We start from the raw sequence: 24,414 nt of genomic DNA on the forward strand, positions 1-24,414 counted from the left end.
TGCTTTTAATCAACGCGCCTTTGGACCCCAAAAAATATGATCCATGCAAAATTACACCAAGATGCGACTAATTGAGTCAAGATATGGGTGACTAAGTCAATCTCAGCTTTTCCCTCTTTCCGATGACAAACACAATTCGCTCGGACATTCCAGAGCGACCAATCAACGGGTCGCAATGTGTCTACGGTTATCTATGGTACGAATGAGTCTGCCTGACTTGGATGCTAAAAGGAGCGTTGAAAAACAACACCGGTGGCGATTGAGAGGACTAAGAGGAAGGATTTACGACGAAGCAGCGGCGGGGGACCAGTTAGGAGAGTAGGTAGAACTAGATGACGGAGATCTCAGAACAGGTTGCAGGAAATCGTGCACGATAGAGGTAAAAACTCAAAGACGGCACAAAGGGATAATCCGGTATCGACAAGCAACCTGCAGCTGCAATAAATAAGTAAGTAAGTAAATAAGTAACTAAGTAAGTAAACAAACAAACAAACAAACAAATAAATAAATAGTAATCATATTTTTTTACTTGTAATATACTGTGTATATATACATATATATACACATATACTGTATATACATATATAGTGTATAATTTTATTATTATATATTTAGATATATTTTATATAAATATAGATATATGTATTTTATATAAATACATATTATAAAAATATATATTATATACTGTAATATATATTATAAAAATATACTATTTGTAAGTATTATGTAAATAATCACATTTTTCGATGGTTCCTGGAGCCACAAAATTGCACTTCGCCACGAGGAAATTAGTCATTTTGCACTCGAGACTGTTATTGTCAGTTCGGTTCTCACAGCTGTGTTGAAAAAAACACCACATTCAAATTGTCTGCAGATGTCGCCCCCCCTCAAAAAACAAAACAAAAAAAAGGCTGACACGAAAAAAGTAAGTACCTTGACCTCGACGTCAGCGCCTGCATGTTTTTTTTTTCATGTTGACAATGCCTAATACTCTTAAAAAAAGAAAATATTCCCAAATCTGCGTATTCTGTGACAGTTTGGTCAAATTACATCCCAGATAGTCAAAATATGGATTCACAGACTTACTGACGAGGATGGGGGGGTTAGACAAGGCACATTTGGATTTATCAGCACTTTTAAACAAAAGCCAGATTGGAAACAGGAATGCGTCCAGCCTGTAGGGAGTTGTGTTAAAGACTCACTATCAGTAGGTCTGTGTTTAGCTCGTGGCCACGTCAATGACACGAGACAGAAGATATCATCGCAGTGAGAATGTCCGCGCGAGAGAGGACGCAACCATGGAAAGTTTTCGTTTGGACGAGGGTTACAGACTTGTACTCATTTGTACTTTAAAGATGATTTTTTTTTAACCCAAAGTACAACACAATACATTCTATTTTATATTGCGCTTTCACAATAGCTGCCGCTTTAACAAAGCGCTTCACATAATAATCAGCAAATAATAAAAACAACAGTAACATAAAAAAGGAAGAAAAAAAAGAAAAAACAAAAAATAATGTGTGGAGTGGTTTTTTTTTTCCAATGACGATTACAACATTGCGGACATTAGGGGAAAAAAGCATATAATAGCTTTTAATATGTGTTCAGATTTGACCACTAAATCAAATTTTGGGGTAAAAACTGAAACATTTTTGGATGTCTTTTGTGGATGACTTTTGTGTCACAGAGCTAACAGATTGTTTCTCATACTTTGGGAAGGTGAACCAAGCAGCCAACATTCCATATTTAAGGCATAAATCCAAGAAATAAATAATAAATTAATAAATGAATAAAATAAATAAGTCAATAATAATTCAATAAATAAGTTAATTAATAGAAAAAAAACAATTATTTAAATACATAATACACAAATAAATAAACAAATAGATACACAAATAAATTAATAGAAACATATACAAATAAATACATAAATAGATTCATAAATAAATAAATACATTAATAAATACATGTGCACCTTCAATCAATGTCCAAAAATGTACAGTATGCGGCAAAATATGATATCAGGCCGCTAAATATACATTTTAAAGTCAAAAAGCTATTTGAAAGTTGAACTGAGATAAGAACACCAAAATAAACATATAGATTTCCATCAAGAGGAAAAATGTCCCATGAAATTTTGTGAAATGAAGCCGGCTAATTCTCCGCTAGCTAGTTCTCATCACGGTTGTTAGCGTCTTTGCTCGCAGCCTCCAAATCAAAATGGTTTCATCCCATCTTGATATTTTGCTGCCGAAAGAGGACTAAAACCGAACTTGTACGCTCATTCGCTTCAACTTTTGTTTTTGTCGCTTTTCGTGCCCCAAATTAATGACGCCTGGCAACGTATCGAAACGTCTTCGTTCTTGTCACAGCCTGTCACAGTAGAATTGGCCTCAAACCTCCTTCCCTTCTGTCTTTCTCTTGCTGTACCGCTGTCTATTCTGTTTTTTTTCTCCTTCTTCATCCGCCGTCATGCAAGTGTCCCAGTTAAGAAATTGCGAACATCCGTTCCAGTATAAAGCTAGCTGAAAATTTCCCATCGGGCATGTACCGCTACGCAAGAGAAAAAGAAGGGAGCGCACTTCGACAGATGCCGTCAGAGAACAAGTGTGTGAATTACCACGCAGCCTGCCATCTTGGAGTTCACAGGGAATGGCATTAATATGCGATTAGCATCCAAACAACAACAACAACAATAACAACATGAAAGCCGCTGTGGTGTCGACGGGGGAGCAGGTAAAGGTTGCATCATTTAGATATTAATGGCTTTGACTAACAAAGACTCTGCCGTTAAAAAAAATAAATACAATTGAAATGTCACAGCGATCGAGGGACTGTGTAGGATTTTTTTTAAAAAGGGGGCGTGATGGGGGAGGTAGGGCCTTCAGAAAATCACGTCCCGATGAATTAAACATTGGCCGCCGTTGACCATGACTTATTAAGCAGGCATGACGTATTCATGAGTACAATTAAAGACAACACGTTCCTGTTAATTTTGAATGGCGGTAAATATTTGGCATTACCCAATTAAGTCACATCGGACAACGGCGGAAGTGAACCGTGAATGAGAAGAAGAAAAGTGACAATTGAAGTCAAAATCAAAGAGAGGATGGGAAAAAAAATTGAGGGCACTCGCATGAAACTGCTGTCGACCACATCTCAGGCCGAAACGCTCACACGCAAACGAAACGACCAAACCACCAAATGGCAGATGTCACTCACGAAGCCATAATGGCTACACTGCGATCTAGATTTTTTCTTTCCCCACCAGCTCAAATTAACTCATTCGCTGCCAGAAGTGCACAAATGTGTCCAATCCAGTGGCAGTGTTTTTGTCATTTTCACTCAAATTGCAGAATATTGAGTTTTAGGACTACATAAACATTCAGTACAGCGTTAGAAAGCTTACACTCTCATCTTTCATCAGAAAATGTGTTTATTTTAAGCTTACTTGGCTTGAGAGTTGTCTACATTGAAAGTGGGGGCAGCTGTTCAAAAGGCAAATGCCAACCCCTGGGAGGGAAAAACATTGTCAGTGGTCGGATTCGGGAAAGGCAGTGAATGAGTTCATGTTCAAATAGTTAGGTAACTCTAAAATTGATACACACAAAAACACACACACACACACATTCCCGTTTCAATAGTTCCAGATAAGGAGTGAGGACCACCGTTGCTGATAAGTTTAGAGAAGAACTAGTGTTACATTTGAACACTAAATGTCACCCTGTTTCCCACTTTAAAAACAAAGCAATAAAAAGTGGACTTGAAACTGAAATAACAGCAGGAGTGAGGACTCCGAATGGGTACATTCAAAGTCGTCACATCTGTAGTGAATTTGGTTGAAATATCGTTTTACTTTGTGTGGTATGAACTTTTTCCTCTCATTAAACACACACACACACACGCACACGCACACACACACACGCACACACACACGCACACGCAAACGCACACGCACACACACACACACACACACACAAAACACACACACAGTGAGTAAAAAGTGTGTGTATCCAAGTGAAATGAAAATAAACACAAAAAAAATCTTTTTGGGTGAATTTGTGAGGACCTTTCTGAAGCTTTAACACATGCATATATAGACCCTCTAGAAGCCTTTAGAATGAAAAACTTGTGAGGACCGGCCAAAAGGTCCCCACTTGTCAAAAATGTCCTCACTACGTATGGTATAAAATGTTAGTGGTCCTCAAAAGACTAGTCATACAAACCCACACACTACTAAATACTACCACTACTAATTAATGTTCAAATAAAGTTTGGCAAATTTAAACTTGTCACACACACTAAATTATATGGGTGTGGCGTTATATGAGCTTGAAATGAAGGCGGATGCCAATGCAATATAAATACAATAAATACAATGCAAAACATACAGATTGGTTTATATAATAACAATACTACATTTCATTCATAAGCGCCTTTCAAAACTATCAAGGTCACTTTACAGTCACAGGATAAGTTTTTCTGTGGGTGAGCAGCGGCAGCGTTCATTCAACCCTGAAGTAACTTAAATAGATAGAAAGCTAGCTAGCTAGCTAATAGATAGCGAATATCTAGCTAGCGAGATAGCTAGCTCGATAGCTATTACTTTACTTTATAACCCCACCACTATTATTTCTCGTCTTTGTGTCCTTTCTGCAAGAAGATAAACTGCTGAAGCTGAAACAAAGAGCTAACATAGAAAAAAGGACAATGCTGCCCCCTTGTGGAAGGGAAAAACATTGCCAGAGGTCTGGCCGGTGCTTGATTGGCACCCAAGCAAGGAAAAAAATCTGAACCAAGTCAAGAATGGCGCTCTACGTCATACTTTCAATTCAAGGGTGTGTACACTTTTCAGATCAACATTTCATCTCCTCCACCAAGTGTTTTTCAAAAAGTGGAGTTTTCCGATGGCCATCTTCCTGCTCTTGGTGCATGTCATCCTTAAGCGCTCCATTTGCAAATTCATAATGGACCCAGAAGCACTTTTCTCGTCCCCCCGCCCCACCCCTCCCGGCGCTACCTTACATTAAACCGTCTTTGCCCATCAGTTGGACGACCCGTCATGGCTGAGAGCATCATCTGTCTTGATTGTGGTTATCACTAATTTGGATGTTGTTGTTGTTTTTTTTTGGGGGGGGGCTGATGTGGCCTTTTCAGGCCATGTGTACTGTGTTATTCCTGTCTTATCTCTGTGGGACGCAAGATTTGGCATCCGACTGATATATTATGGCAACTTTTTTTAGGAGTGGACCCCCCCCCCCCCCCACCCCAAAAAATAGCTTCGAAACGACCAGTTTTACTTATCGGGAGATCAAGAAGACAAAAATGTGTGAAAATAATCGAACTAAAAAAAAAAAAAACAATAATAATAATAAGAATAATAAACAATAATAATAATAATAATAATAATAAGAAGAAGAAGAATACTCGAGTATTCATTGAAAGCCATTGCCGAACATAACTCGTTCGTGCTGGTGCACAACTTTAGTTCGCTGACAAAGCTTTTCGGATGAGGAGTGAAACATCCGACACCTTCAAAGAAGTACAGATGACGGCTGAAGAAACCTTTTCACCAGCACAACTTTAGTTCGCTGACAAAGCTTTTCGGATGAGGAGTGAAACATCCGACACCTTCAAAGAAGTACAGATGACGGCTGAAGAAACCTTTTCACCAGCACAACTTTAGTTCGCTGACAAAGCTTTTCGGATGAGGAGTGAAACATCCGACACCTTCAAAGAAGTACAGATGACGGCTGAAGAAACCTTTTCACCAGCACAACTTTAGTTCGCTGACAAAGCTTTTCGGATGAGGAGTGAAACATCCGACACCTTCAAAGAAGTACAGATGACGGCTGAAGAAACCTTTTCACCAGCACAACTTTAGTTCGCTGACAAAGCTTTTCGGATGAGGAGTGAAACATCCGACACCTTCAAAGAAGTACAGATGACGGCTGAAGAAACCTTTTCACCAGCACAACTTTAGTTCGCTGACAAAGCTTTTCGGATGAGGAGTGAAACATCCGACACCTTCAAAGAAGTACAGATGACGGCTGAAGAAACCTTTTCACCAGCACAACTTTAGTTCGCTGACAAAGCTTTTCGGATGAGGAGTGAAACATCCGACACCTTCAAAGAAGTACAGATGACTGCTGAAGAAACCTTTTCACCAGCACAACTTTAGTTCGCTGACGAAGCTTTTAGGATGAGGAGCGAAACATCCGACACCTATGCACGTGGTCGTGTATCAGCAGGTGGAGGCTCGGAAAGAAGCGAAGTGTGTGTGTGTGTGTGTGTGTGTGTGTGTGTGTGTGTGTGTGTGTGTGTGTGTGTGTGTGTGTGTGTGTGTGTGTGTGGGAGGGGGATGAGATGGGGTCCAAAAAGGAGGGAGGGCGGTGTGTTACCAAAGGGAGGTGGAGATTTACTATCCCACCCAGTCAAAGTGCCTCACTGGTTCTCAGAACCACACGTATACACACACACACGCACACCCCACAGGAAACGGTGAGCCATAATGCGACAGCATCTCGGAGCAGACGGCCGCCTTTGCTCAAACCAAGAGGGGATCCGGCTGCGGCTTTGATAGCGCGTTAATTACTCATGTGATGTGCTACAGACGTCCGGGAGGGGGGCGGCGGCAGAGGGGCTTCAGCTGAAAGTTTGCCGAGGGGGCCTGACGGCAGACAATTTTATTAGATGCGGTAAGTGAAAAAAAAAGATTTTATAATAATAATAATAATAATAATAATAATAATAATGACAATAATAAGAGAGCAAAAATAGGATTTATTATTCATGGGCAGAGAGGTCCCGGCGGGCATGGCGGCGCTGATGCTAAACTGTGTTGCGACTTGAAGGGCTGGCTGCTAAATCGTTCTTTGTGTACTCGGTGACAGGCGGGACTTTGAAACAGGAACGACTCGGGGGGGCAAAGGAGACGTGACATGATGCAAAAAAACGACTTGAACAGTCACGCTGACAGCTTTTGGAAACTTTAGTGAGTCTTTTCGCGGGGGATAAACGGTGGTGGAGTCTCTTGTGGTGAGGACTGCTTTTTTTGGATTGATTTTAACTAATTCACTGCCAGGCGATGTGCAAAAATGTGTCACGCCAGTGCCAGGGTTTTAGTCATTGTCACTAGAATTGCAGGACTCACAGAATAGTGAGTTTTAGGGCTACATAAATATTCAATTCAGAGTTAGAAACCTTAGACTCTCTTCTTTCATCAGAAAAAGAAGAGTTTTTTTTCCCTAAATTATATGGGTTTGCAGTTATATGAGCTTGAAATGAGGGCGGCTATCCAAAATACAATGCAATACATACATATTGCTTTGTATAGCGCTTTAACTACATCTGAAGTTGTAACAAAGCGCTAACATGGACAAAAAGCAAATGCTGGCCCCTCGTGGAAGGAAAAAAAAAACATTAACAGAGGTCTGACCAGCCCTTCATCAGCACCTAGGCATGAAAAAACAAAACCCGAACAAATACGGGAATGGCACTCCACGTAATGCTTTTCAATTCCCGAATAAATTCAGGAAAGGCAGTGAATGAGTTAATGTTCAAATAGTTTGGCAATTGTAAACTTGACACACACACACACGCGCACGCACACGCACACACACACACACACACTACTAAATACTATCACAACTAATTAATGTTCAACTAAATTTTGGCAAAAGTCAATTCACATACACATTTGTCCTCTCAGACCTTTCTCCATGTGACCGTATGTCCAATAAATCATCACTATACAAATTGAAAGCATGCAGACCTCTTTATTATTTTTTAATTCAATAACGTTTTGTGTTGCTTTAGTGATAAGCGGGGAATGAACTCCAATCGCATACAGCGTTCCATCATGGGCGACGCGGCCTTGCGTATGCTGCTGCTAATGGCTTGTATGGCGGTCAGAGGAATGTGTCAGATAAACAGCGCCGGGGCCGAGGACATATCGGGGTATCTCCAGCATTCCTCCACCCTCCGACCCAGCCCGGAGCCTGCGGCCCACCAGGAGGCCGCGGCGTTGGCCAACGACACGGTGGTGAGGAGGCCCGTGCCGCCGCCCATGTGCCTGGTGACGACCTCCATCAACGGCTACTTCAAGTACATCAACACGCTGATCTCCGTGTTGGTGTTTGTGGTTGGCCTGGTGGGCAACGCCACCCTGCTGAGGATCATATATCAGCATAAGTGCATGAGGAACGGGCCCAACGCCCTCATCGCCAGCCTGGCCTTGGGCGATCTCATCTACATCGTGATCGACATTCCCATCAACGTATACAAGGTACAGTCGGCGCCAAATTATACCATCATTGTGTCATACTTGCTCTCACAGGAGGCCATTATGTTTGCCAATGGATGAGGTTCGGGGTGGGGGGTATCTATGGTGAAATACCAGAAATGCATAGAGTGCAATTTGTAAATTACTTATGATAATTTTAAAGTTTTTTTTACCTAGCTAAATGCACTGATGCTATCCCTGACTGAGCCGCCAGTACGAACCTCATCAAACAATAACATGAAATCAACACATTTGTTGATATTTCTACTGTTGAGCTTTATCCCTGAAAAATATTCAGTCATATTAGCTCATTTTAGCCCAGATGTGCACATTCGACAACCCACGCCCCCTCTTTCCTCATACATCGACGCGTGTCGCGCGTATTCATTTATTGAATAATTCATGTCTTTACCTCATACACACCCCACTAAGCTGGTCTCACTCCGACCTCACTGGCCGCTCACAGTTTATCCAAATTAACTCCTTCACTTCACGGTCCTCTCCTGTGTCTTCTGGTGTGCCGCAAAGGTCTGTCCTGGGGCCTCTTTATTACGTACCTTCTTCCCCTTGGCGATATCTTCCGCAATTTTGGCATTCACTTTCACTGCTTCGCGGATCACACCCAACTCTACCGCTGCAGTAAACCCGACGCCTCTCTTCCACCTGCATCTCTTACACTTTGCCTCTCGGAAATTAAATCCTGGTTTTCCCATAACTTCCTCAAACTAAACAGAGAAAAACTTGTCCTTGTCGGTACTAAATCCACCCTTCACAAAGCAAACAGTTTCTCTCTCACCGTTGACAATTCTAGCGTATCCCTCGCCCTTCAGGTCAAGAGCCTGGGTGGCATCCTCAATAGCTCACCATCTTTCCACTCCCATAGAAATAACATAACTCAGTCTGCATATTTCCACCTCCGCAATATCAATCGTCTCCGTCCCTCTCTCACCCCTCACACCGCTGCCATCCTCGTCCACAGTCTCGTCACCTCCCGCATGGATTATTGTAACTCACATCTTTTCGGTGTCAATCAAAAATGTCTCCATAAACTCCAACTAGTCCAAAATTCTTCAGCCTGGATCATCACGAGAACCCCCTCCTTTCACCACATCACTCCTGTCCTCCAACAGCTCCACTGGCTCCCTGAACTGAAGTCAAGATACTTCTGTTTACATTTAAAGCCATCCATAACCTTGCCCCCCCCCCCCCCCTCTATCTGTCTGACCTACTTCAAATCTCCGTTCCCTCTCGGTCCCTCAGATCCTCATCCTCCCTCCACCTCTGTATGCCCTCTGCCCGTCTCACTTTGATGGGGTGCAGAGCTTTCAGCCGCTCTGCTCCCAAACTCTGGAACTCCCTTCCACCCAACATCCGTAATATTGACTCCCTTCCTACTTTCAAATCCCACCTCAAAACCCACCTGTTTAAACTTGCATTCATGGTCTAGTTTAATCTGCTATTTTATTAATTATCATTTTATTCATGGCTTTATTGTTCTCTGTATTGTTGTTTTATTGTAAAGTGTCCTTGGGTGTTCAGAAAGGCACTTGTAAATGAAATGTATTATTATTATTATTATTTATTATGAGTATTTTTATTATTATTTATTTGGTTGTTTGTTTATGTATAAATTTACTTATCTATTAATCCATTGATCTATTAATCTATTAATCTATCGATCTATTTATTTATTTATTTTTGATCTATTTGTCTATTGATCTATTAAACTATTAATCAATTTATCTATTTATTTATTTTTCATGTATTCATTTATTCATGTATTTGGTTGTTTGTTTATTTATCAATTTACTTCTATTTATTTATCTATTTATCCTATGAACTATTTATGTATTTATTTTTATTGATTTATTTCTTTGTTTATCTATTGGTTTATTTATTTTTTATTTGGTTGTTTGCTTATTTTTCAATTTACTTATATATTAAGATATTTATATATATATAATATTATTTATTTGTAGTTTTATTTATTTGTAGTTTCCTTTATTTTGATGTGGCCGCCTTGATCACCCTTTTTTTCTTCTTTCTTTTACTTCAAGATGGCGCCGCGAGAGTGGCTGCTTTTCCAGCAGCTCCTGTATTTTGTTTTTCTACTTCTTTCTTTCCTTTTCTCTTCCTTTCATAACTTTGCTGCTGTGAAATATAAATTTCTCCACTTTGAGACGAATGAAGGTACATCCAATCCAACTCCATAAAATACTTTGCTGCATCTTTGCTACTAAAACGATATGCCCGTCGACTTAATCCGCTGGTAAGAAGACGTATATTATTTTAAATCTGGTTCAGTGTTGTTTTAAATCACAATATCTTGAAGTGAAATCTCTCCTTCAGCCATCAAGAGATAAATTGCACAATCAAAGGCGCTTAAAAGAGTCGGGGCGCAATCTGACGGGAAAGCGCAATCAGTCTGGTCGCCGTTATCTTCTCCCCACTCCCTCTCGTGTGGCCACATGGGTGATGAGAGGTTCTGGGATACACTCAGCCAAAAAAAAAGGAAAAAAAATGTGTGTTGCCTTGAGTTGACCTGGGACATTATTCACTATCCTTATCTGGAGGGCTTATGAAAATAGCAGCCCCAGGAAGATAAATCACATTTTTTTTCTCCCACAAAAAAGACATAGTTTGTTTATCCCTCAGAACTTGTTTGGTTTTACTTTTATTTTTTCATTTTTCAGTTTTTTACTTATGTTTTGTTGGGCTACGTGTATTGCATCAAATGTCAAACTAGCTACAGTCCAGGTTCGTGCTCCCATAGTTTTATTCATGTATGTACGTATGTATGTATGTATGTATGTATGTATGTATGTATGTATGTATGTATGTATGTATGCATACATGCATGTATGTATGTATGTATGTATGTATGCATTTATTTACCTATTTATTTATCTATTTATATTTATTTATCTGTGATGCTTAATTTCTTTATTCGTTTATAAATTTATTAATGAATACATTTATTTATTTATTTATTCATTTTTGTGTTTATTTAGCTATTTATTTATTTACATACAGTAAAGTCTCGTGATATCGATATCGGATATATCGATAGTCCCGGTTATATCGATACTATTTCTATGCACGCACGGAGAAAATTACATGCAAACAGGGTCGGGTATATCGATAGTCCCGGTTATATCGATATTTTTGCGGACTCCCTTGAATATCGATATAACGAGACTTTACTGTATTTGTTTATTTACTTTTGGTATAGGAGGCAGATCAGAATCAGAATCAGAATACCTTTATTCGTCCCGCAATGGGGAAATTTAGAATATACTAATTCTGTCATTGTCTATCTCTCGTTTATTCCAGTACTTTATTCCAGAAACGACTTTTTTTGGTGGAAAAAAACTATCATCAGCTGAAATCGTGCTTTTTACGCCAAAGTAGTGACGGCAAAAAAAAAAAAAAAATCCACCACCCTGGGAAATATCCTTAGGTTTGCATTTCATGCTGCTAAAATGGTTTAAAAAAAGAAAGGGAACAAAAAAATGGCCAACACAGATATCCAAGGGTCAACACTTTCTGGATGATGAACCCACAACAAAGGGTCACAGTGACTCTTGAGTGCGAAGGATGAAGAAGAAAAAATACCAAAAAGGAAGCGGACAACGCTCAAACAATGACGACAAAGCCCAAAATAATCGAGGCGGCTGCAGAGTAATAACAGTAACCCGAGTGCCTTTCCTCTCCCCTGTGGGAAAACAGCTGGCGTCAACAATCGGAGAATCCGGGAAGCTGCAACGCGGGGTTCTTCCCTTATCCGAAGCCTAATGCATGTGGTATACTCTTTGAAGTACAAGTGGCAAGACGACGTAGCGCTCGGGTTTTAAGAGCGCCGTGTAATTTTTGAACAGTAACAAATTGGTGTGACGATGACCAAATGAGACGTTAAAAGTCAGTTTGCTCTTTGGGAGACATAGGATGAAGAAAATGGAGGAAAATGATTTACTCGTAGGGTGAAGAGCTATTATATAATTTTTCAATTCATGTTTAGTTTTAATTTTGATTTCTTCTTTTAACAGCGAGTACGCTTACAGTAATAATGTTTTTCTTAACTCATTCACTGCCATTCCCAAATTTGTTCGGGTTTTGTTTTTTCATACTTGGCTGCCGATAAAGCGCTGGCCAGACCTCTGGCAATGTTTTTTTTCCCTTCCATAAGCAGGCAGCATTTCCCTTGTGCTCATGTTAGCGCTTTTTTACAGCTTCAGCTCTTGTTAAAGTGTGATATAAATCAATATGGATGTCCTGTATTTTGTATAGTATTTGTATAGTATTTTGTATATAGTATTTCAAGCTCTTATAACTCCAGACCCATATCATTTAAGAATTAACTCTTTTTCTGACGAAAGAAGAGAGTCTAAGGTTTCTCACGCTGCATTGAAAAAAACTCAATATTCTGTGGGTCCTGGAATTCAAGTGACAATGACATGTTTTGTGAGATTTTTTTTCTTCACATATTTGCTTCCATTGACAATGATAACCTTTGATTGGTCAATCGTCTTCCACTTTTTAAATTCCTCGCCCACAAAGCAGCGAATATTTGCGAGCGTTTGCAAAGCTAGCAAGTGTTGGGGCATCGTCAGGTTTTGTTCAAGGGCGCGAATGTTCATCAAGCAGACAAGCCAGACATTCAAATTATAAAAAACTGGGGGCAATGTTTAAAATAAACACATAAATAAAGGGTCAAATTGAGACGATATCTTTTTGTCAATGGATGCTACAGCGGAGTGTTTGCTTTCAACATTTAGCTTGTAGTAGACATGCACATTCCACCATGACGTCCCTGATTCACTGCTGAAAAGGACGCTTTGATTCTCTCCTCTTTCATCTCAAACTGCTTCATGTCACAAAGAGGGTACACAACGTGCTGACGAATGAATGACTCTCTCTGTCTTTGTGTTGTCATATTATTTGTTATTTAGTTTTTTTTTGTTTTACTTTGTTACTTCTGGGTTGAGTGAACGCTGGCGCATGAGGCTGCCACTGCTCACTCGCAGAAAAAATATCCTGTGACTGGAAAGTGTCCTTGAGAGTTTTGAAAGGCGCTTATAAATGAAATGTATTATTATTATTAGTTGATTAATTAACTCTTTCACTGCCATACAAAAATATGTCCACTCCGGTGCCGGGGTGTTCGTCATTTTCACTCAAATTGCAGGACCCACAAAAAAATTAGTTTTCGGACGACATAAACATTGAATACAGCGTTAGAAATCTTAGACTCTCTTCTCTCATTAGAAGAAATAAGTTTGTGTCGAGCTTATTTGGTTCGAGAGTTATCTGCAGCAAAAGTGGTAAACCCGAAAAAATCTGGGAATGGCCCTCCACGTCATGCTTTTCAATTCCCGAAAACATTCGGGAATGGCAGTGAATGAGTTAATTAACTAAATAATTGTTGTTATCATTAATGTGGAATTGCTGCAAAAATAAAAGAACAAATAAATGAATAAATAAAAATGAAAAAAAATGAAATGGTGGGCAAATGTTTGGCTAACATTTGCAACCTTGAATGAACCCTAACAGACACGAACGTGCATTTTGTTGCCTGTGACTGTGAAATGTCCTTGAGAGTTTTGAAAGGCGCTTATAAATGAAATGTATTATTATTATTATTAGTACAATTACAACAACAACAACTACAAAAAAACAACAACAATAATAATTATAACAATAATAACAATTATAATTATTATCATTATTGTTGGCAAAAATGATGTATCTCTTTATAAAAACTATCAATTATATTTTACCACCAGTCGCAATTGTTCCCCAATGACGAGCTTCCATACCTAATCCAACCCCTCGATCAGTTGATAAATTGATGACGAGGTTTGTTTTCTAAGTATTTTTATTTTTTTGTCCTCCCTCGCAGCTACTAGCATCGCGGTGGCCATTTTACGACAGCGCCTTTGGCCTGTTCCTCTGCAAGCTGGTTCCATTCCTCCAGAAAGCCTCGGTGGGCATCACCGTCCTCAACCTGTGTGCCCTCAGCGTTGATAGGTCAGTGCTCAGACGGACGAAAGTGCAATTCACACGTGCAAAAGCAAAGGGATTACTCAAAATTGGAGATTTTTGTATCTTCATGTTTTATCCATAGCTTTATATTGCTGCAGAAATGACAGAGCACAATGTAAATGATACTAATGCCAAGCGACAAGGTCCGAATATGAATAAATACATCAATGAACAAACGATGGAACCACAAAGTCTTTTTCTTACATTTTAACTCATTCACTGCCAGATAATGTGCAAAACTGCGTCCACTAGAGTGTCAGGGTTTTTGTCATTTTCACTCAAATTGCAGAACCCACAGAATATTGAGTTTACGGACTACATAAACATTCAATGCAGGGTTCGAAACCTTGGACTTTTTTCTTTCATAAAAAAAGGAGTTAATTCCCAAGCTATTTGGGTCTGGAATTATCTGAGCTTGAAATGGGGCGGCTGTACAAAATACAATACATACATATTGATTTATATAGTTTTCAGCTGAAGCTGTAACAAAGCGCCAACATGGACAAAAGTTAAATGCTGCCCAATTGTAGGAAGGAAAAACATTGCAAGGTCTGACCAGCGCTTTATCGGCACCCACCCCGCAAGAAAAAGCAAAACCCGAACACATTCGGGAATGCTGCTACAAGTCATGCTTTTCAATTCCCGAATACATTCAGGAATGGCTGTGAATGAGTTAAAAATATTTCCTTTGATTTTTACCCCCCTAACCAAACAGGTCAAGGTGACCTTCAGTAAGTCACAACAGCATTAAAGAGGGATAACTTATGTGTTATTTTACACTTTTTTTAGGTTATTACTTGTTCAGAACCTTGGACTAATTTCACATCAGCATGTCGGCGGATGATTCACGATTGTTTTGTTTTTGCTGGAAACTTCCATGACGGATTAATCGGTGGCTATTTTTGCAACATTAAGTGCATGAAATATGCATCGTGGATCTAACGTACAGCATCGAAAGCGATCTTAAGAGCAAACGCGGTGAGGTCAAGTTCCACTCTGCCTGTGGTCGTTAATAGCCCCCCTCTCTCCAACTTCCCCCCTGATGGGAAAAAAAATTAAGACGGACGAGTCCGGCAGACACAACCGGCGAGATAAGAGAGCTCTCTGCTCTGAGGCTCTCGTTTAACGGTCTTCTATTATGGGAAAATGAGAAGATGCGTTTGAGAGCTTGTTTTTGCAAAAGTTGGTTCGTTAAAAATAAATAAATAAAGATAGATGAAAGCAGGGTTAGTTTAAGGTCAGGGTGATTCCAAGTCAGCAGGAAATTAAAGATGGGCGACGTAATGGGATGTGAGCAAACGCAGGTGAATTGTATTTTTTTCCAGTTATAACAAATTTGGCATTTTATAGCGATTGGTTCATATTAGCAAACCTACGAGAATGCGCAAGTATATTTAAATCCTTTTTTTAAATTATACATACTGTAAATAGACCAAAGGAAGTTGCATCAGTATTTTTATTACACATATTGCCTTTCATGTTTCAATATTGGAGGAGTGGCCGAATCCGTTTACTGCTTTATGAAATATACATGCCGCCATGTTGTCGAACAGAGAGATTCAAATGCGCCATGAAAAATATATTGTTTGTGTCCATTAAATCTTGATGCGTGATTTTACTAAAACATTTTCGACAAGCGCTTTTCTATTAATGAAACAAACAAGCAAACAAGCCGAAGGGCGGACGCGGCAAAACGCGGCGGCCGCGTTCGGTTCGGCACCATCACGTAAATAAATATTAGATATTTTTAAATAAACAATTGATCATCTCTCCGCATGGATTCTTGAAAGTTTGATGGGGCGCCGTGCTGACTCGACAGTTTATGCTGCTGCATGGTGCGCTGCCGTTTATCAGGCGAGAGAGTGGAGAGAAAGTACGCGCGAGAAAATCTGTTAGCAATAGCAAGACTACAGAAAATGAATGGATGTTTTGGGATAACCGCCAGTTACCTACTGTAAATCCTTAGATGGACTGGTATGAATCGACGGATAGATATGAAGATAATACAGGCATGGCTACGACAATAGCTGTGGAGAGATATGGTGATAGCCATAGCTATGCGGAATAGATATGACTTAAAGGACAACCGACACCATTTTTTTTGTTTCCGAACTGACATCAGAAAAACGTTTTATAGCATCCAAAATACCCAAAACACGCAGGCTGATATTTTTAGTCAAATGCAAAACACCAATAAAATTGAGTTTAAGTGGCGAGTTTCAGAAGGTCCCGCCCCCTTGTTCTTGTCACGCCAGGATGACTTGCCGTGCTCTAGAATCAAAACAATGGCTTCAGATTCGGAGAAGATGCTTTCTTGTTACTCATCTAGTTATGAATATGATTCAAATAGTTCTGAAGAGGAAAGCATAAATGTTTGCAATTGATTAAAGAAGTCCTTTTGGATCAATTCGAGCCGTCAGGACTCCAATGTAGCGTCCCAGAAAAATGCACAAGATGGCGCCAAAACTCCATTCAAAATGGGCTGATTTGTCTGCAGGGAATTTGTGTCAACTAGTATCAAATAGCAGTCTTGGTGCAACACACAACGATTCACCATCGTGTTATTTATGTTTTCCTTCTACTCTCGCCATCAACACGGATCAACACGATGTTTTCAGACGAAACAAAGTCCCCAAAATGCATTGTGTGTCGCTTTCTCGGTCAGGGGCGTTCCAGACACCAAGTCAAAAACAAGACTTTCTGAATATTCAGCGTGAGTCTTAAAACGTGAAATATAGCTATATGCGGTGGAATCTTTGTAAAATACGCTCAGTAGAAGTCATTTCAAGTGATTTTACAAATTATGGACGCAACTTGTCCGGAGGCGTCCGTTGTCCTTTAAAGTACAACCGACGTCACTTTTTTGTTTTTTTAACTGGCACCAGAAAAACGTTTTATAGCATCCAAAATACCCAAAACACGCAGGATGATATTTTTAGTCAAATGCAAAACACCAATAAAAATGACTTAAAGTATCCAAAATCTGCAAAAAAATGAGCTGCGAATTGGGCATTTTCAGAAAGTCCGGCCCCCAGTTCGTGACGTCACGTCAAGACGTCTTGCATTCCTTGTGAATCAAAACAATGGCTTCAGATTCGGAGAATATGCTTTCTTGTTTCACATCCAGTTATGAATATGATTCAAATAGTTCTGAAGAGGAAAGCATACATGTTTGCAATCAATTAAAGAATTTATTCCATGCCATTTTGAGGCAACATTGTGTGGAAACGATCACCAGAAAAGAGGCACAAAATGGCGACTTCCAGTGGCCACCTCCATTTCCACAGGCTGATATATTCCTTATATGGCGCTTGAACGCCCTCTTCTGGCCTTCTGGCGGCTTTTGGGTGCAACACGAGGTCCCCAGACCAAACAAATACAGCAAAATACAGTGATGTGATGGAAAAACCGCTACAATGCGTCTTTTTTACGGTCAGGGGCGGTCCTTTCATGACGTCACGTACGGACTCGTCACCAACTCAAAAACAAGACTTCCTGAATATTCAGCGCGAGTCTTAAAACGTAAAATATAGCTATATGCGGTGGAATTTTTGTAAAATACGCTCAGTAGAAGTCATTTGAAGCCATTCGGTTGTCGGTTGTCCTTTAAGATTCGGCTATCCAGACGAGATATGATTTAAAACCATGATAAACATGAACATGATTTTGATGAGGGCAGAGAGAACGTGCTAACTATATGGCACTGTAGTTAGCTGGCTAACTCGCTCTAGAATTTGCTTTTTAAATAGCTAGCTCGATAGCAGGCATAACAGTTATCGACTGTGATGGAATAGTAGCCAAATGGATGACTAGCTTACAAGAGCACAAATTTCAAGGAATTAAAGGACACGAGTATTAAGCAGGGCAGCGGGCATGATAGATAACGTGGTCAAGAGTTCAGAAGCAAGTAGATACGAAGAGTTTTACTGGCTGTATTGAACCCACATGGAATGTTATCCTGAGCTATTAGCTGAAAAAATATTTGGGGTTTTGATGCCTTTCTTTGGCCACATGTACACATAAGCGTCAGGCCCATTTTTATTAAATCATTTCTAAGAGTGTTATTTGGAAGAGTAATTTTCTAAAATGAGTTTAAAATTATACGCATCACATTTTGTTGCGGATTTACGAATTAAAGGGCAGGTCAACCGCAAAACGTCCTTACTAAAAATATTAATGCGTCTAAAAATATCCTTTAGATTAACATGGTGTCTGTGGTAAAGAACCTAAGGAGCAAAATCCAGACGTTTTTAGCCATCTCGGTGGCGGCCATTTTGAAAAGAAATTGGTGTTAACTTCCCCTTTAAACTATGAACATTAGCAATTATATACTGTACATTTTCTGTGATGGTATAAATTTCTTGAAATTCGTGCCATGGCCTATTAGCTGTGATTACTATTACATACAACTTTAAATGAAATCTTTTTTCCCCCCGATGACAGGTACAGGGCCGTTGCATCATGGAGTCGAGTGCAAGGCGTCGGGATCCCACTCTTTACCGTCATGGAAATACTCGGCATTTGGGTCTTGTCGATGGTGCTGGCCATTCCCGAAGCCGTGGGATTCGACATGGTTAGCTTCAACTACCGAAACCAAACCCTGCGCACCTGCATGCTGCAGCCCAAGTCAGACTTCATGGTGGTAGGTCGTCATCCCGCTTTTATCATTTTGAATGTCTGGCTTTGACTGAGGGCAAACATCTGCTTGGGCGTTAAGAAAGTGTTAAACGACTTTCGTTTTGACTAGACGAAGCTTTTTAAAAGATTAGAGGCACTATTTGCGGGTATTGACTGTATGGATTCTTAGCTTTTTTGTGCTTAGTTTTTTTTTTTTTTTTTTAGTTGATTGGACAAAATCATTGATTACGGGCAAAGTACAATTACCAAGACCTGAACCCTGAAGCCATAAAAACCTGAGGCCACACAGAGCCAATAGAGTAATCACTGTCAGACTGTAGAAATAGCAGTAAAAAAGAAAACAAATATGAACTTGGCAACATATTAAGAGACTGATTTACTATCCTGTAACTGACAGAAAAAAAAACAAGGACAGCAAAGACATAGCCATACTTTAGATTTAAGTCTGTATTTTTTTCCAAACAAATACCAGAATTGACGCAAGCGCAGAGTATGAGTATTTTTTTTTGCTTAGTTTGGCAGTATCCACCCAACCATTATGCCTTAATACGTCTGTGTAAGCTCTCAGTCGTACAGGAGTGGTCCATCGATGAAAAGGTTTCTTCAGCCGTCATCTGTACTTCTTTGAAGGCAAAGGTTTTAGTTTGCCTTTTTTAGTTTGCTGACGAAGTTTCTCGGATAAGAAGCGAAACGTCCGACACCTTCAAAGAAGTACAGATGACGGCTGAAGAAACCTTTTCATCGATTATGCCTTAATAGCTACCAAAGTGTAATCCAAAAATGGATGTCTCTCTCTTAGTTCTACAAGGACGCCAAGGACTGGTGGCTGTTTGGTTTCTACTTCTGTGTCCCGCTGACCTGCACCGCCATCTTCTATACTCTGATGACCTGTGAAATGCTGAATAACCGGAACGGCAACCTTCGTATTGCCCTGAGCGAGCACCTCAAACAGGTTGGACGGATTCGTCCCAAACGTCATTCATTCAGCGAAGAACCCGCTACCTGACCCCCAGCGACTTTTGTGACCCTTAGACCCCTTTATTAGCTACCTCCTTAAGTGACCCTTGATCTTCTTGCTTATACATCCACATCCCCCTTAAAAGTATCCCGAGGGAACAATCCCACAAAACTGTCTGGGTGTTTTGGTAAACATGGTGCAATAGTTCAATTTTTACAAGCAAGCAAAAAAAAGGAGGAGGCTCAAGATGCGGCTTGCGGAATAGCTAGCAAAATAGTTAGCGTGGTCCATAGCGACTTCAAGACCAAGATAAAATGGCTGAGGGATTAGCATGGTGGTTACCACAGTGGTTTGGAGGGTAGACAAACAGATAGAATCTCTAAATTGGTTAAAACGATACAAAGAATGCTAGTTAGCATGATGGAGCTCACATACAGTTGACGTGATCGTTCAATCCATCAAAACATAACCGCGCAATATTCCGCGCAATAAATGGATGGTAAGAGAGGATACAATAAATACACTGTGAGAAAGCTAGCCTCGATAGTTAGCAATCCTAAAATGGATACAAGACAGATGACAGTGAGAGATACAGTAAGTTGCGTGATAGCTGATTTGATAGTTAGCACAATAGAGCGACACGGTTAGTGTGAGGGTTATTCTTTTTAGTTATCATACATTTGCTTATGATACATTGATTGTGCTTGCAATGAAGAATGCTTATGGTTATAATAACCCTTCGTTAGTTAGCCTCAGTTAGCTACTGTACCAATATTGATTCATTTATAAGATATAATATACATTTTAAAACAAAAGTAAATATAATACTTGGCTAGCCAATTGAACCGCTTAAAAGGACTATTCCTCATCACTAAAAATACAGAGTACAGTCTCGTGAACTCAAAGCACAGTCCTCCAAAGAATGTTCTTCCAAAGAATGTGAGTCTCTTTTTCAAAACTGCAAAATAATATAGCATTTTTGTGTAATAGACGAAAAATGCCAAACTGTGAATGGCCTGTTTACTCATCTGTCAGTAGCGTACTTCGCATTGTTGCTCCAATGGGAAAATGTCATGTTTCCCTCCGCCGCCCACCATCTTTACAGAGAAGGGAAGTGGCGAAGGCCGTGTTTTGCCTGGTCCTGATATTCGCCCTGTGTTGGTTCCCGCTTCACCTCAGCAGGATCCTGAAGAAAATGGTATACTACCAAAACGACGAGACGCGCTGCGAGTTGTTCAAGTGAGTCGAGAAGACCGCTGTGTTCATGACTCCATGCAAATTATTTTTTCCCCTAGTGGAAGCTCATTTTGTGACTTTTATTATGTTTCTAGCTTTCTTTTAGTTATGGACTACCTAAGCATCAACCTGGCAACAATCAATTCCTGCATCAACCCCATCATCCTCTACTTTGTCAGCAAGAAGTTCAAAAATTGCTTTAAGGTAACGTACTTCATGCAATTGCTAATTTATGCGACGGGTTGCGATGATTTATGATAGCGGTGTCAAACTCAAAGTCCCGGGGTCGAGATTTGGCCCACCATCTTTTTCTGTGGCCCGCGAAAGCACCTCGAACATATCATGTTTTCTAAAATGTCTACCAAATTGTTAAATTCTCATATGTAATAAATAAGGGCCATATTCCAAGCATTTGTCTTGTGATCAAACCCCTCACGAGAGTAACAATATTTGAATCAACAGTTATTCATGACTTTTTAACTCATTTTCTGCCATTCCCAAATTTATTTGGGAATTGAAAAGCATGGCGTGGAGCGACATTCAGGAATTTGTTTGGCTTTTGTTTTTTTCTAGCGGGGGGTGCCGATAAAGCACTGGTCAGACCTCTGGCAATGTTTTTGTTTTCCAGCATTTGCCTTTTGTCCATGTTAGGGGTTTGTTACAGCTTCAGCTCTTGTTAAAGCGCAATATAAATCAGTATGTATGTATTGTATTTTGTACAGCCCCTCACATTTCAAGCTCAGATAACTTCCAGTGGGTCCTGGAATTTGAGTGAAAATGACAAAAACCCTGGCACGGGAGTGGACACATTTTTGCCCATCGTCTGGCAGTGAATGAGTTATGGTTTGAGTCATAACCCACCAAGTGACACAGTAAATAAAACGTGGCCCGCACCAAAAATAAGTTTGACACCCATGGTTTATGCATTTCACGTTGCTTTGTAATTGCTGAGAAAAGAGGTGGAGTCTATGCTGGAGACAAAACATGCCTTGAATTTAGCCAAGAGACAACCACGCACCCCGTTTGACTAAAATATCTCACATCTTCTCTCCACAACCCTCCCGCAGTCATGTTTGTGTTGCTGGTGCTACTCGGACAGCCAGTTGAGCAGCATCGGAGCGATGAACGGCACCAGTGTCCAATGCAAAAGCCCCGAGCCCAACAACCTACTCGCGGACCGCAGCTTGCGGAAAGACAGCGACTGACCACGTGGGACACCAGACACTATTCAAAACAGTTAGCCATCCTAAATATACTATGCATTATTACTATGTTTTTTTTGTGTTTTTTAAAGAAATATACTGATAAAGCCTTGCATGAAACTGGCACAGGCACAGAGGAAAAAAAATAAAATAAAAAAAGGTTTCACAGGAACGGACAAAGTTGCCTGGAGGGCTTCGAGTGATGGGATGCATTTGAACTATGAATTGCCGTCACGATTCCGGAACAAGGGCAGGACAATGCGGCACAATGGAAAAGAAGACAACCAGCTGTCGTAGGAAATGACGGCAAACCAGCGCTCGCGTCCATCCCAGGAGTCGCAAAACAGGAAAGCGTGTTAGTGACGATTAATTCTCCATCGAACACGCCCGTGGATGTACTCATTATTAATTTAGCCTCATTGTGTCATCAACTTTGGAGTTTGAAGTCGCGTTGCCACTTTGAATATTTGACAAACGAATGGTCGCAGAGACAGCATAGGAAAGATTTCCTCTTGAAACAATGCAATATTTTTGCTAGTGTAATTCACAAAACATGTACCCGTATGTCCACTTTTATAAAGTGATTTTATTTTTGGGCGGTAAAAATAAATATTAATCAAAGATGAATAGTAACAGAGTTCATCCCTGCATGTTCACGATTATGCATTCACAATTTAGCAGATTATTTTTTGAGCGTCAAACTCACCTAGCTGCTTGTGGTTCGGACAAAGCTATGTCTAATATAAAATAATAATTTGGCACCAGATGGGGACACTTTGCAAAGTAAGTAAGTTGAACTGAGGGGAGGAGCTTCATTTAGTCCGGCTATGTATCGTATCATTGGTTAAAAAATGGATTTCTCATCATCCTGTGGCATCTTTAGGCAATTACAAATACTGGTTGGATCCGCGATATGCAGAGCGTCATGTGACTGTACTTGGAATGCGTGATCATTGACTTCTAATAACGAACAAGGGAACCAGTTGGTGTGGAGATTGTTAAAAAAATGAACTTGCTTCAAAAATAAAATTGATCTTTGTGCAACATGAGTAATCATTTTTATTATTCTTTTGAAATATGCCTCCGCTCACGAACTTAATTGGTTCCCAGAAAGTGTGTGTCAGGCGAAAAGCTCGTCTGCCGAACATTTATTTCCCATAAGAAATCATTAAAAATGAGAATAATCCGTTCCTAGGTCTCCATGAAACATAATTTTCTCGTGAATAAGCCTTACAACTACACAAAATATACCTTATTTTATGTATAGTACATGTGCTATTGTATTGTAATTAAAGAAATAAACTGTACCATGTAATAAAGTCATTTTATTCACCTTTGTGATTAGAATAATCCGTTCCCAGGTCCCCATAAAACATAATTTTCTCCCAATCAGCCAACAACTACACAAAATATACCTTATTTTATGTATAGTAAATGTGCTATTGTATTGTAATTAAAGAAATAAACTGTACTTTATAATAAAGTCGTTTTATTTACCTTTGTGATGGTCGTTGATGTAGTTGCTACTTGATGATATCCGAGTGAAGTTGCCGTGCTTTCTCGGCAATAATATTCATTATAGCTTTGCGGTCCTTGCTAAAATATAAGTACAAAAACTGAAAAATAATATTTCCGGACAGCGTGTTGCCAGGCCGATTATGCTACGTGAGCACAGCAAACTTTGACGCTAACTAGTCACTTGGCTGCTAAGCTAGTTAGCTGCAAAGCTAAACTGGACGTGTCCATTTCTTGACAAGACTTCGTGTTACAGCATCACCACTTGGTACCAAAGAAATATTCAGTTTTGTACTTGAAGTATAAATGGATATTAGCTTCTCTCAACGTTTTAATGCCCCCATACAACTGTTTGATATTGCAGGCCCCGATTTGCAAATTTTGCTGCTTTTAAGAGTGATGATGTAGAACTTTAGTTAGGGTGTTTTTCACACCGTGTACAGAACGACAGTCCAAATATGTACATATGTTGCCATTTTGAAAGGCGCTTATAAATGAAATTATTAGGTTTTATTATTATTATTATTATTATTATTATT

The 24,414-nt window shown here is 39.8% G+C and overlaps 1 protein-coding gene across 2 annotated transcripts; it reads left to right on the plus strand.

Annotated features, from left to right (window-relative positions):
* Positions 1 to 181: 181 nt before the first annotated feature.
* On the plus strand, positions 182 to 23,409 carry ednraa (endothelin receptor type Aa). Of its 2 annotated transcripts, none has more exons than XM_089006274.1 (8): positions 182 to 448; positions 7,819 to 8,287; positions 14,184 to 14,311; positions 18,770 to 18,968; positions 19,764 to 19,916; positions 21,028 to 21,161; positions 21,254 to 21,362; positions 22,226 to 23,409. In XM_089006274.1, exons 2-8 carry the CDS (start codon positions 7,832 to 7,834, stop codon positions 22,361 to 22,363), a joined length of 1,317 nt encoding a protein of 438 aa, XP_088862400.1. In that variant the 5' UTR covers positions 182 to 448; positions 7,819 to 7,831; the 3' UTR covers positions 22,364 to 23,409. The 2 variants fall into 2 exon arrangements, with proteins under 2 accessions (XP_088862400.1, XP_088862399.1); XM_089006273.1 differs by lacking the exon at positions 182 to 448 and adding an exon at positions 6,453 to 6,698.
* Positions 23,410 to 24,414: the final 1,005 nt, after the last annotated feature.

This window comes from Hippocampus bargibanti, linkage group LG10 (genome assembly GCF_051943395.1).
Source record: "Hippocampus bargibanti isolate YZ-2025 linkage group LG10, ASM5194339v1, whole genome shotgun sequence".
NCBI classification, from domain to species: Eukaryota; Metazoa; Chordata; class Actinopteri; order Syngnathiformes; family Syngnathidae; genus Hippocampus; species Hippocampus bargibanti.